Genomic DNA, 13,223 nt, shown 5'->3' with positions numbered 1-13,223 from the left:
AACCACTAGGCTACCTGCCAACAGTCCCTACACTCTAACCACTAGGCTACCTGCCGTCCCTCCACTCTAACCACTAGGCTACCTGCAGTCCCTCCACTCTAACCACTAGGCTACCTGCCGCCCCTACACTCTAACCACTAGGCTACCTGCAGTCCCTACACTCTAACCACTAGGCTACCTGCCGTCCCTCCACTCTAACCACTAGGCTACCCTGCCTGCCCCTACACTCTAACCACTAGGCTACCTGCAGTCCCTACACTCTAACCACTAGGCTACCTGCCGTCCCTACACTCTAACCACTAGGCTACCTGCCGTCCCTCCACTCTAACCACTAGTATACCTGCCGTCCCTCCACTCTAACCACTAGGCTACCTGCAGTCCCTCCACTCTAACCACTAGGCTACCTGCCGTCCCCCACTCTAACCACTAGGCTACCTGCCGTCCCTACACTCTAACCACTAGTATACCTGCCGTCCCTCCACTCTAACCACTAGGCTACCTGCCATCCCTCCACTCTAACCACTAGGCTACCTGCCGCCGCACGGTACAATTTTACGGTTCTATTTTATCCCAAAGTTATGGATCTGACTTTGCCATCCTCCCTTACCTCCTCATCTATAACCTATCCGAGGCAGACACCTCCACCCGACCAGGAACTCGATCGCCCTGAGCCCATCCTTTACAGTGAGTCCACGTCCAACCTCGCACCGGAGCATCGGGAGGATCTGAGTCCATGGCCTTAGACTTAGACAGGCCTGGTATTTATACAGTCATTTAGACAGGCCTGGTCTTTAAACAGTCATTTAGACAGGCCTGGCATTTAAACAGTCATTTAGACAGGCCTGGTATTTATACAGTCATTTAGACAGGCCTGGTATTTATACAGGCATTTAGACAGGCCTGGTCTTTATACAGTCATTTAGACAGGCCTGGTATTTATACAGTCATTTAGACAGGCCTGGTATTTATACAGTCATTTAGACAGTCATTTAGACAGGCCTGGTATTTATACAGTCATTTACACAGGCATTTAGACAGGCCTGGTATTTATACAGTCATTTAGACAGGCCTGGTATTTATACAGTCATTTAGACAGGCCTGGTCTTTATACAGTCATTTAGACAGGCCTGGTATTTATACAGTCATTTAGACAGGCCTGGTATTTATACAGTCATTTAGACAGTCATTTAGACAGGCCTGGTATTTATACAGTCATTTACACAGGCATTTAGACAGGCCTGGTATTTATACAGTCATTAAGACAGGCCTGGTATTTAGACAGGCCTGGTCTTTATACAGTCATTTAGACAGGCCTGGTATTTATACAGTCATTTAGACAGTCATTTAGACAGGCCTGGTATTTATACAGTCATTAAGACAGGCCTGGTATTTAGACAGGCCTGGTCTTTATACAGTCATTTAGACAGTCATTTAGACAGGCCTGGTATTTATACAGTCATTTAGACAGGCCTGGTATTTATACAGTCATTTAGACAGGCCTGGTATTTATACAGTCATTTAGACAGGCCTGGTATTTATACAGTCATTTAGACAGTCATTTAGACAGGCCTGGTATTTATACAGTCATTTAGACAGGCCTGGTATTTATACAGTCATTTAGACAGGCCTGGTATTTATACAGTCATTTAGACAGGCCTGGTCTTTATACAGTCATTTAGACAGGCCTGGTATTTATACAGTCATTTAGACAGTCATTTAGACAGGCCTGGTCTTTATACAGTCATTTAGACAGGCCTGGTATTTATACAGTCATTTAGACAGGCCTGGTATTTATACAGTCATTTAGACAGGCCTGGTATTTATACAGTCATTTAGACAGGCCTGGTATTTAGACAGGCCTGGTCTTTATACAGTCATTTAGACAGGCCTGGTATTTATACAGTCATTTAGACAGGCCTGGTCTTTATACAGTCATTTAGACAGGCCTGGTATTTATACAGTCATTTAGACAGGCATTTAGACAGGCCTGGTCTTTATACAGTCATTTAGATATGACACACAAACATTACTACTTTGATGGTTATATTGTCATGTTCGTTGCTGTCGTTCTACTGTTAGTGTGATACTGCAACACTGACAACAGAGGTAAGACCTATGTGCTGTGACATAGAAATATAATTACTAGAAGCGGAAGGCCCTCAGAGCCATGGCAATTTGACTAGAAAGTGAATTGTCCTACAGTTCTAGTAGTTCTATGTCTAAGCAAATTGGATGCAGTCTATCACAGTGCCATCCGTTTTGTCACCAAAGCCCCATATACTACCCACCATTGCGACCTGTACGCTCTCATTGGCTGGCCCTCGCTTCATACTCTTCGCCAAACCCACTGGCTCCATGTCATCTACCAAGACCCTGCTAGGTAAAGTCCCCCCTTATCTCAGCTCGCTGGTCACCATAGCATCTCCCACCTGTAGCACGCACTCCAGCAGGTATATCTCTCTAGTCACCCCCAAAACCAATTCTTTCTTTGGCCGCCTCTCCTTCCAGTTCTCTGCTGCCAATGACTGGAACAAACTACAAAAATCTCTGAAACTGGAAACATTTATCTCCCTCACTAGCTTTAAGCACCAACTATCAGAGCAGCTCACAGATTACTGCACCTGTACATAGCCCACCTATAATTTAGCCCAAACAACTACCTCTCCTCCTACTGTATTTATTTTATTTATTTTGCTCCTTTGCACCCCATTATTTTTATTTCTACTTTGCACATTCTTCCACTGCAAATCTACCATTCCAGTGTTTTACTTGCTATATTGTATTTACTTTGCCACCATGGCCTTTTTTTGCCTTTACCTCCCTTCTCACCTCATTTGCTCACATTGTATATAGACTTGTTTATACTGTATTATTGACTGTATGTTTGTTTTACTCCATGTGTAACTCTGTGTTGTTGTATCTGTCGAACTGCTTTGCTTTATCTTGGCCAGGTCGCAGTTGTAAATGAGAACTTGTTCTCAACTGGTCTACCTGGTTAAATAAAGGTGAAATAAATAAATAAAAAATGCTCTTTGGTCTGTGAGATGAACCACTATGAAGAGGAAGTCAGTCACTGAGGGGTTAGACCACAGCTAACCTACTTAATGAAGAGCCAATGGCTCACATACGGTGCATTCAGAAAGTATTCAGACCCACAGTTCTAGTAGTTCTATGTCTATGCTCTTTGGTCTGCGAGATGAACCACTATGAAGAGGAAGTCAGTCACTGAGGGGTTAGACCACAGCTAACCTACTTAATGAAGAGCCAATGGCTCACATACGGTGCATTCAGAAAGTATTCAGACCCCTTGACTCTTTCTACAGTTTGCTACGTTAAAGTCTTATTCCAAAATGAAATAATAAATAAAATCCTCATCAATCTACACACAATACCCCATATTTACAAAGCAAATACTTTTTTTGTGTGTTTATAACAAAAATTAAAGATCACTTTTACAGCACATAGGTCTTAGCTCTGTTGTCAGTGTTGCAGTATCACACTAACAGTAGAACGACAGTAACACACATGACAATATAACCATCAAAGTAGTGAATGTTTTATCCAGTCTGTCCCAAAACACATCAGATGTAAATCACACACTACCACAACCTAGCATCTGTTTCTATTGAGTGATATTTACTGGCGTCACTACAATGTTTTGGTGGTGTATTAAATACTTCCATCATTTCAGCACGTTGCTCACAACAACAGGCCAACCTTCAGGTACTTTAGAGCGACATACTGGGAGATGCCTGTTACCACACAAACACACATGCTGCTATCTGAGATGTTTCGGGCGTGTGCTGCAGGCTTGTTGTAGCTGACTGGTAGAGAGGAGCAGAGCTCTCGTCACTAGTGGAAATGTAAACAGCTGTTAGGTGAGATGTCCACACTACCCAGCCAGGTGAGGAGAGAGTTTCCTCCCTCAGACAGATTTACTGCATATCTCTCTCTCTCTCTCTCTCTCTCTCTCTCTCTCTCTCTCTCTCTCTCTCTCTAGTAAATCTGTCTGAGGAGGGAGGAAACTCTCTCCTCTCTGGAGACACAGACAGACAGACACAGAGAGAGGGTAAAACGATGCATGCTTATTTTAGCTTGAGATATTTGCCTTTTGCGAGCAGTTTTTTTCCTCTGAAATAAAAAGCGGTTTGTCAGTGGAAAACAAACAGGTAGACAGACCATCATTGACCACACAGTGAGTCCACTTTCTAAATCTGGCCTTGGCTTCTTTAATGGCTCAGTAGTTAGTGTCCCATGTTGGAGAGATGACCTGACTGGATGTGGATGGGCCTTGAATGGGGAGAACACACCTGGGTTCAAATACTATTTGAAGTCTTTCAAATATTTTAGTTGTGCTTGATTGAGCTTGTAAGTGCAATGCCCACCCATCTGGCACTCCAGGCAGACTAAAGCAAACGCTCAAAGTATACAAAACGATTCCAAATAGTCTTTGAAACCAGCAGGTCTGGGGGAGAGCTTGGGCCTTTTTCCAGCCAGCCAAGCCAGCCAGCCTCTAACTAACGTAAACACTTCAGGTCCCTCCATATGACATCTGACTTCTGTTTCTCCTCAATCAAGTCTCTGGTTTCTATTTTTAACTGTGGTGGGGGACTGGGGAGTGGGGTGGGGGGTTGGTGGGGGCGAGTAGGAGAGAGAGCACCTGCAGTTGATCTAGTGGTTTGTGACATCATGATAACATGGTCTCCCACTGTCTCTGATTAATGACAGGTAGATTTATCAACAGTGGTCATAGTCAAGGCCCAGGTCTGAGGTGAAAACGGTTTCCTTCAACCTTGTTCATTTGATAGATTTTTTGTTGTTCGCTGAATGTATTCATAATATACTTAGCTAATGTTTCCAATACCAAAAAGGCTTGAAACTTACTGCACATCCCACAAGTGACAAACCAAACTTTATCAACCAATGATGAGGAAGCAGGTCTGTAAATAAATACACACCCACTGTACACAGTGCTAGGTACATCAGAGGAAATGTTTATCTTAGCCAGAAGAAGAGACGCTGTGTGAAACAGTCTTTTAGTGGTGCTTGGGATCATTTCCATTCACTTAGGACATCATCAAGCACACAGGGGTCATCTTCCTTTCCCTTCAAAGGGAAGTAGTCTTTGTTGAACTGAAGAAGCCTTTTTCTCATGTCCACTGAAAGCTGTGCTATGGGAGATATTTGCGAATGTCTCTCCGTCTGTTTGTGTGTCCTCCAGGCAGTTAGAGCTGCACTCTCCGGACGCCAAGCATACGGTGGTGTTACGGTGTAGAGACACAGCCTCGGCCCAGGCCTGGTTCGAGGTCATGCAGTCGGCGACCTCTAACCTCATCGACAAGGTCATCACGGAGGTCAAAGAGCACACAGGAAGAACAGGAATCGCAGGGAGCAGAGAGATCAGACACCTGGGCTGGCTGGCTGAGAAGGTAGGATCTACTCTGTACTTTATTGAATGTTGGTGCAGGAAAACACCTGAAAGAAACAAGCTCACCTTTAATCAGACCTATAATATGCCTTCACAGACCACCTTCTGATAATAGCTCATATGTGATGTTTGTGAATCAGACCTATAATATGCCTTCACAGCCCACCTTCTGATAATAGCTCATATGTGATGTTTGTGAATCAGACCTATAATATGCCTTCACAGCCCACCTTCTGATAATAGCTCATATGTGATGTTTGTGAATCAGACCTATAATATGCCTTCACAGACCACCTTCTGATAATAACTCATATGTGATGTTTGTGAATCAGACCTATAATATGCCTTCACAGCCCACCTTCTGATAATAGCTCATATGTGATGTTTGTGAGGCAGTTATACGATGGTGAGCCAAGCATTCTTGGAACCTCATACAGTATAGCTGATGCAGTAGATTACAACAGAAGAAGCCCAGATGGGGGCTTTGTAGTGTTCCTTCTATACAGTACAGCAGCTATTGATCCCAGGTGACTTTTCCCTGCCTGACTCCAGTCCCCCCCTTTCCTCGTCCTCCTCTAAATCCTCTTTCATCACTCTCTTATTAGTCAGGGCCTGCCTGGCAGAGAGAGAGCGAGACGGCTAATACTGGGTAGACTATAGCCCTGTACTTTGGGCAGTCAGTCAACCAGTCAGCCAGTCAGTCAGTCAGTCTGCCAAGCCAAGCCAGAGGATGCTTTCCAGGCTTCTTAATGAGTTCCTCTTGTATCACTGCCTGCCTGCCCCATAGTGAGTCACAAATGGCACCCTAGTGCACTATATAAGGAATATGGTGCCATTTGGGATGCAGTTTCTGCAGTCTGTGAATAATTATAAGGGCCTAAAGCCTTTCAGCGTGTGTGGAGTGGAGTGGTCTGCCTAGGCTTCGCCTGCCGTCCCATGTTCCTTTGCACAACGTCAATCTGACACACTCAGGAGTCTGAGTCTCTACTTAGCTGTGTGATGGTCAACACACTACAGACTGGAGTCAGTCTCTACTTAGCTGTGTGATGGTCAACACACTACAGGCTGGAGTCGGTCTCTACTTAGCTGTGTGATGGTCAACACACTACAGGCTGGAGTCAGTCTCTACTTAGCTGTGTGATGGAGAGGAGAGGAGAGGAGAGGTGGGGATCCTTGTTTTACAGCCTTGTTGAGGTTGCTCTGTGCAACTGTCCTGAGCCTGGTTTTTAACCACAGACTTTATATTCACTCTCATACTATAGCCAATTATACTGTGGCAGCGTTTTAAATTGAATGATTACACACTAACTATGTGGTTGTGTAGGCTTTAGTTAGAGCGACGTTTGTGAGCCTGTATATGGTGTTTTAATATGGTTACTTGGCAGCATGTGTTGGTAATGTTATAGGATTGACCTATGGCCACCAGAATCATATGTTCTCACAACTAGCTGAGGACTTCATAGTGAGACAAGAGGCTTATGGTTATGAGGATTGTGCTGTAACTAGGTGTTCATAATGAGGATTGTGCTGTAACTAGGTGTTCATAATGAGGATTGTGCTGTAACTAGGCGTTCATAATGAGGATTGTGCTGTAACTAGGCGTTCATAATGAGGATTGTGCTGTAACTAGGTGTTCATAATGAGGATTGTGCTGTAACTAGGTGTTCATAATGAGGATTGTGCTGTAACTAGGTGTTCATAATGAGGATTGTGCTGTAACTAGGTGTTCATAACTAGGTGTTCATGAGGATTGTGCTGTAACTAGGTGTTCATAATGAGGATTGTGCTGTAACTAGGTGTTCATAATGAGGATTGTGCTGTAACTAGGTGTTCATAATGAGGATTGTGCTGTAACTAGGTGTTCATAATGAGGATTGTGCTGTAACTAGTGTTCATAATGAGGATTGTGCTGTAACTAGGTGTTCATAATGAGGATTGTGCTGTAACTAGGTGTTCATAATGAGGATTGTGCTGTAACTAGGTTCATAATGAGGATTGTGCTGTAACTAGGTGTTCATAATGAGGATTGTGCTGTAACTAGGTGTTCATAATGAGGATTGTGCTGTAACTAGGTGTTCATAATGAGGATTGTGCTGTAACTAGGTGTTCATAATGAGGATTGTGCTGTAACTAGGTGTTCATAATGAGGATTGTGCTGTAACTAGGTGTTCATAATGAGGATTGTGCTGTAACTAGGTGTTCATAATGAGGATTGTGCTGTAACTAGGTGTTCATAATGAGGATTGTGCTGTAACTAGGTGTTCATAATGAGGATTGTGCTGTAACTAGGTGTTCATAATGAGGATTGTGCTGTAACTTTCATAATGAGGATTGTGCTGTAACTAGGTGTTCATAATGAGGATTGTGCTGTAACTTTCATAATGAGGATTGTGCTGTAACTTTCATAATGAGGATTGTGCTGTAACTAGGTGTTCATAATGAGGATTGTGCTGTAACTTTCATAATGAGGATTGTGCTGTAACTTTCATAATGAGGATTGTGCTGTAACTAGGTGTTCATAATGAGGATTGTGCTGTAACTAGGTGTTCATAATGAGGATTGTGCGGTAACTTTCATAATGAGGATTGTGCTGTAACTTTCATAATGAGGATTGTGCTGTAACTAGGTGTTCATAATGAGGATTGTGCTGTAAGTAGGTGTTCATAATGAGGATTGTGCTGTAACTAGGTGTTCATAATGAGGATTGTGCTGTAACTAGGTGTTCATAATGAGGATTGTGCTGTAACTAGGTGTTCATAATGAGGATTGTGCTGTAACTAGGTGTTCATAATGAGGATTGTGCTGTAACTAGGTGTTCATAATGAGGATTGTGCTGTAACTAGGTGTTCATAATGAGGATTGTGCTGTAACTAGGTGTTCATAATGAGGATTGTGCTGTAACTAGGTGTTCATAATGAGGATTGTGCTGTAACTTTTATAATGAGGATTGTGCTGTAACTAGGTGTTCATAATGAGGATTGTGCTGTAACTATAATGAGGATTGTGCTGTAACTAGGTATAATGAGGATTGTGCTGTAACTAGGTGTTCATAATGAGGATTGTGCTGTAACTAGGTGTTCATAATGAGGATTGTGCTGTAACTAGGTGTTCATAATGAGGATTGTGCTGTAACTAGGTGTTCATAATGAGGATTGTGCTGTAACTAGGTGTTCATAATGAGGATTGTGCTGTAACTTTCATAATGAGGATTGTGCTGTAACTAGGTGTTCATAATGAGGATTGTGCTGTAACTTTCATAATGAGGATTGTGCTGTAACTAGGTGTTCATAATGAGGATTGTGCTGTAACTAGGTGTTCATAATGAGGATTGTGCTGTAACTAGGTGTTCATAATGAGGATTGTGCTGTAACTAGGTGTTCATAATAATGAGGATTGTGCTGTAACTAGGTGTTCATATTGAGGATTGTGCTGTAACTAGGTGTTCATAATGAGGATTGTGCTGTAACTAGGCGTTCATAATGAGGATTGTGCTGTAACTAGGTGTTCATAATGAGGATTGTGCTGTAACTAGGTGTTCATAATGAGGATTGTGCTGTAACTAGGTGTTCATAATGAGGATTGTGCTGTAACTAGGTGTTCATAATGAGGATTGTGCTGTAACTAGGTGTTCATAATGAGGATTGTGCTGTAACTTTCATATTGAGGATTGTGCTGTAACTAGGTGTTCATAATGAGGATTGTGCTGTAACTAGGTGTTCATAATGAGGATTGTGCTGTAACTAGGTGTTCATAATGAGGATTGTGCTGTAACTTTCATAATGAGGATTGTGCTGTAACTTTCATAATGAGGATTGTGCTGTAACTAGGTGTTCATAATGTGGATTGTGCGGTAACTTTCATAATGAGGATTGTGCTGTAACTTTCATAATGAGGATTGTGCTGTAACTAGGTGTTCATAATGAGGATTGTGCTGTAACTAGGTGTTCTAATAACTAGGATTGTGCTGTAACTTTCATATTGAGGATTGTGCTGTAACTAGGTGTTCATAATGAGGATTGTGCTGTAACTAGGTGTTCATAATGAGGATTGTGCTGTAAGTAGGTGTTCATAATGAGGATTGTGCTGTAACTAGGTGTTCATAATGAGGATTGTGCTGTAACTAGGTGTTCATAATGAGGATTGTGCTGTAACTAGGTGTTCATAATGAGGATTGTGCTGTAACTAGGTGTTCATAATGAGGATTGTGCTGTAACTAGGTGTTCATAATGAGGATTGTGCTGTAACTTTCATAATGAGGATTGTGCTGTAACTAGGTGTTCATAATGAGGATTGTGCTGTAACTAGGTGTTCATAATGAGGATTGTGCTGTAACTAGGTGTTCATAATGAGGATTGTGCTGTAACTTTCATAATGAGGATGGTTATGCTGTATAATGTTATGCAAGCCGGTGTTGTATTGGGTGTCTGGGAGCTGAGAGTTTATCTACAGGCCAAGATGAATAAACTGTATAAAGTGCCTTCCTGTGAAAAATAACCAAGATTTTGTTACGAAGACTTAGTTACATAGAGAAAAATGCTGAAGACGTTCAAGGTTGTGTCTTTGATGTTAGTTTTATGTGCTTATCACTCTTGCTAAATTGTATTTTCTAGTCCATAACATTCCCTCCATTGCACCAGTAACCCCCATGCAAACAGTATTCTAACATGGTGTGTTTTCTCCCAGACAGAGAGTATTCTAACACGGTGTGGTGTGTTTTCTCCCAGACAGAGAGTATTCTAACATGGTGTGGTGTGTTTTCTCCCAGACAGAGAGTATTCTAACATGGTGTGTTTTCTCCCAGACAGAGAGTATTCTAACACGGTGTGTTTTCTCCCAGACAGAGAGTATTCTAACATGGTGTGGTGTGTTTTCTCCCAGACAGAGAGTATTCTAACATGGTGTGGTGTGTTTTCTCCTAGACAGAGAGTATTCTAACACGGTGTGTTTTCTCCTAGACAGAGAGTATTCTAACATGGTGTGGTGTGTTTTCTCCCAGACAGAGAGTATTCTAACACGGTGTGGTTTGTTTTCTCCCAGACAGAGAGTATTCTAACATGGTGTGGTGTGTTTTCTCCCAGACAGAGAGTATTCTAACATGGTGTGTGTGTTTTCTCCTAGACAGAGAGTATTCTAACATGGTGTGGTGTGACAGAGAGTATTCTAACATGGTGTGTTTTTTCCCCAGACAGAGATTATTCTAACACGGTGTGGTGTGTTTTCTCCCAGACAGAGAGTATTCTAACACGGTGTGGTGTGTTTTCTCCTAGACAGAGAGTATTCTAACATGGTGTGGTGTGTTTTCTCCCCAGACAGAGTATTCTAACATGGTGTGGTGTGTTTTCTCCTAGACAGAGAGTATTCTAACATGGTGTGGTGTGTTTTCTCCCAGACAGAGAGTATTCTAACATGGTGTGGTGTGTTTTCTCCCAGACAGAGAGTATTCTAACACGGTGTGTTTTCTCCTAGACAGAGAGTATTCTAACATGGTGTGGTGTGTTTTCTCCCAGACAGAGAGTATTCTAACACGGTGTGTTTTCTCCTAGACGGAGAGTATTCTAACATGGTGTGGTGTGTTCTCCTAGACAGAGAGTATTCTAACACGGTGTGTTTTCTCCTAGACAGAGAGTATTCTAACATGGTGTGGTGTGTTTTCTCCCAGACAGAGAGTATTCTAACATGGTGTGGTGTGTTTTCTCCTAGACAGAGAGTATTCTAACACGGTGTGTTTTCTCCTAGACAGAGAGTATTCTAACATGGTGTGGTGTGTTTTCTCCCAGACAGAGAGTATTCTAACATGGTGTGTTTTCTCCCAGACAGAGAGTATTCTAACATGGTGTGGTGTGTTTTCTCCCAGACAGAGAGTATTCTAACATGGTGTGGTGTGTTTTCTCCCAGACAGAGAGTATTCTAACACTGTGTGGTGCGTTTTCTCCTAGACAGAGAGTATTCTAACATGGTGTGTTTTCTCCCTAACAGAGAGTATTCTAACACGGTGTGGTGTGTTTTCTCCTAGACAGAGAGTATTCTAACACTGTGTGGTGTGTTTTCTCCTAGACAGAGAGTATTCTAACATGGTGTGGTGTGTTTTCTCCTAGACAGAGAGTATTCTAACACGGTGTGGTGTGTTTTCTCCTAGACAGAGAGTATTCTAACACTGTGTGGTGTGTTTTCTCCTAGACAGAGAGTATTCTAACATGGTGTGGTGTGTTTTCTCCCAGACAGAGAGTATTCTAACACGGTGTGGTGTGTTTTCTCCTAGACAGAGAGTATTCTAACATGGTGTGGTGTGTTTTCTCCCAGACAGAGAGTATTCTAACATGGTGTGTTTTCTCCCAGACAGAGAGTATTCTAACACGGTGTGTTTTCTCCCAGACAGAGAGTATTCTAACATGGTGTGTTTTCTCCCAGAAAGAGAGTATTCTAACATGGTGTGTTTTCTCCCAGACAGAGAGTATTCTAACATGGTGTGGTGTGTTTTCTCCTAGACAGAGAGTATTCTAACACGGTGTGGTGTGTTTTCTCCTAGACAGAGAGTATTCTAACACGGTGTGGTGTGTTTTCTCCCAGACAGAGAGTATTCTAACATGGTGTGGTGTGTTTTCTCCTTGACAGAGAGTATTCTAACACGGTGTGTGTGGTGTGTTTTCTCCTTGACAGTATTCTAACACGGTGTGTGTGTGTGTTTTCTCCCAGACAGAGAGTATTCTAACACGGTGTGGTGTGTTTTCTCCTAGACAGAGAGTATTCTAACACGGTGTGGTGTGTTTTCTCCTAGACAGAGAGTATTCTAACACGGTGTGTTTTCTCCCAGACAGAGAGTATTCTAACATGGTGTGTTTTCTCCTAGACAGAGAGTATTCTAACATGGTGTGGTGTGTTTTCTCCCAGACAGAGAGTATTCTAACATGGTGTGGTGTGTTTTCTCCTAGACAGAGAGTATTCTAACACGGTGTGTTTTCTCCTAGACAGAGAGTATTCTAACATGGTGTGGTGTGTTTTCTCCCAGACAGAGAGTATTCTAACACGGTGTGTTTTCTCCTAGACAGAGAGTATTCTAACATGGTGTGGTGTGTTTTCTCCCAGACAGAGAGTATTCTAACACGGTGTGTTTTCTCCTAGACAGAGAGTATTCTAACATGGTGTGGTGTGTTTTCTCCCAGACAGAGAGTATTCTAACATGGTGTGGTGTGTTTTCTCCCAGACAGAGAGTATTCTAACACGGTGTGGTGTGTTTTCTCCCAGACAGAGAGTATTCTAACACGGTGTGGTGTGTTTTCTCCTAGACAGAGAGTATTCTAACATGGTGTGGTGTGTTTTCTCCCAGACAGAGTATTCTAACATGGTGTGGTGTGTTTTCTCCTAGACAGAGAGTATTCTAACATGGTGTGGTGTGTTTTCTCCCAGACAGAGAGTATTCTAACATGGTGTGGTGTGTTTTCTCCCAGACAGAGAGTATTCTAACACGGTGTGTTTTCTCCTAGACAGAGAGTATTCTAACATGGTGTGGTGTGTTTTCTCCCAGACAGAGAGTATTCTAACACGGTGTGTTTTCTCCTAGACAGAGAGTATTCTAACATGGTGTGGTGTGTTTTCTCCTAGACAGAGAGTATTCTAACACGGTGTGTTTTCTCCTAGACAGAGAGTATTCTAACACGGTGTGGTGTGTTTTCTCCCAGACAGAGAGTATTCTAACATGGTGTGGTGTGTTTTCTCCCAGACAGAGAATATTCTAACACGGTGTGGTGTGTTTTCTCCTAGACAGAGAGTATTCTAACATGGTGTGGTGTGTTTTCTC

The 13,223-nt window shown here is 42.5% G+C and overlaps 1 protein-coding gene across 3 annotated transcripts in view; it reads left to right on the top strand.

Annotated features, from left to right (window-relative positions):
• sntb1 (syntrophin, basic 1) overlaps nt 1-13,223 on the top strand; it is a 57,644-nt gene that overhangs the window by 21,976 nt on the left and 22,445 nt on the right. For all 3 annotated transcript variants that reach the window (XR_006082293.1, XM_042315725.1, XM_042315724.1), the window contains exon 3: nt 5,222-5,429. Coding sequence is in view for 2 of the 3 variants with exons in the window: in XM_042315725.1 (XP_042171659.1) it covers nt 5,222-5,429 (208 nt within the window). In the remaining variant the exon portion in view is untranslated. The remainder of the gene's footprint in view (nt 1-5,221; nt 5,430-13,223) is intronic.

Source organism: Oncorhynchus tshawytscha, unplaced genomic scaffold (genome assembly GCF_018296145.1).
Source record: "Oncorhynchus tshawytscha isolate Ot180627B unplaced genomic scaffold, Otsh_v2.0 Un_contig_2444_pilon_pilon, whole genome shotgun sequence".
NCBI classification, from domain to species: domain Eukaryota; kingdom Metazoa; phylum Chordata; class Actinopteri; order Salmoniformes; family Salmonidae; genus Oncorhynchus; species Oncorhynchus tshawytscha.
The sequence above is the reverse complement of the archived record's forward strand: the minus strand, read 5'-3'. Positions and strand labels throughout refer to the sequence as shown.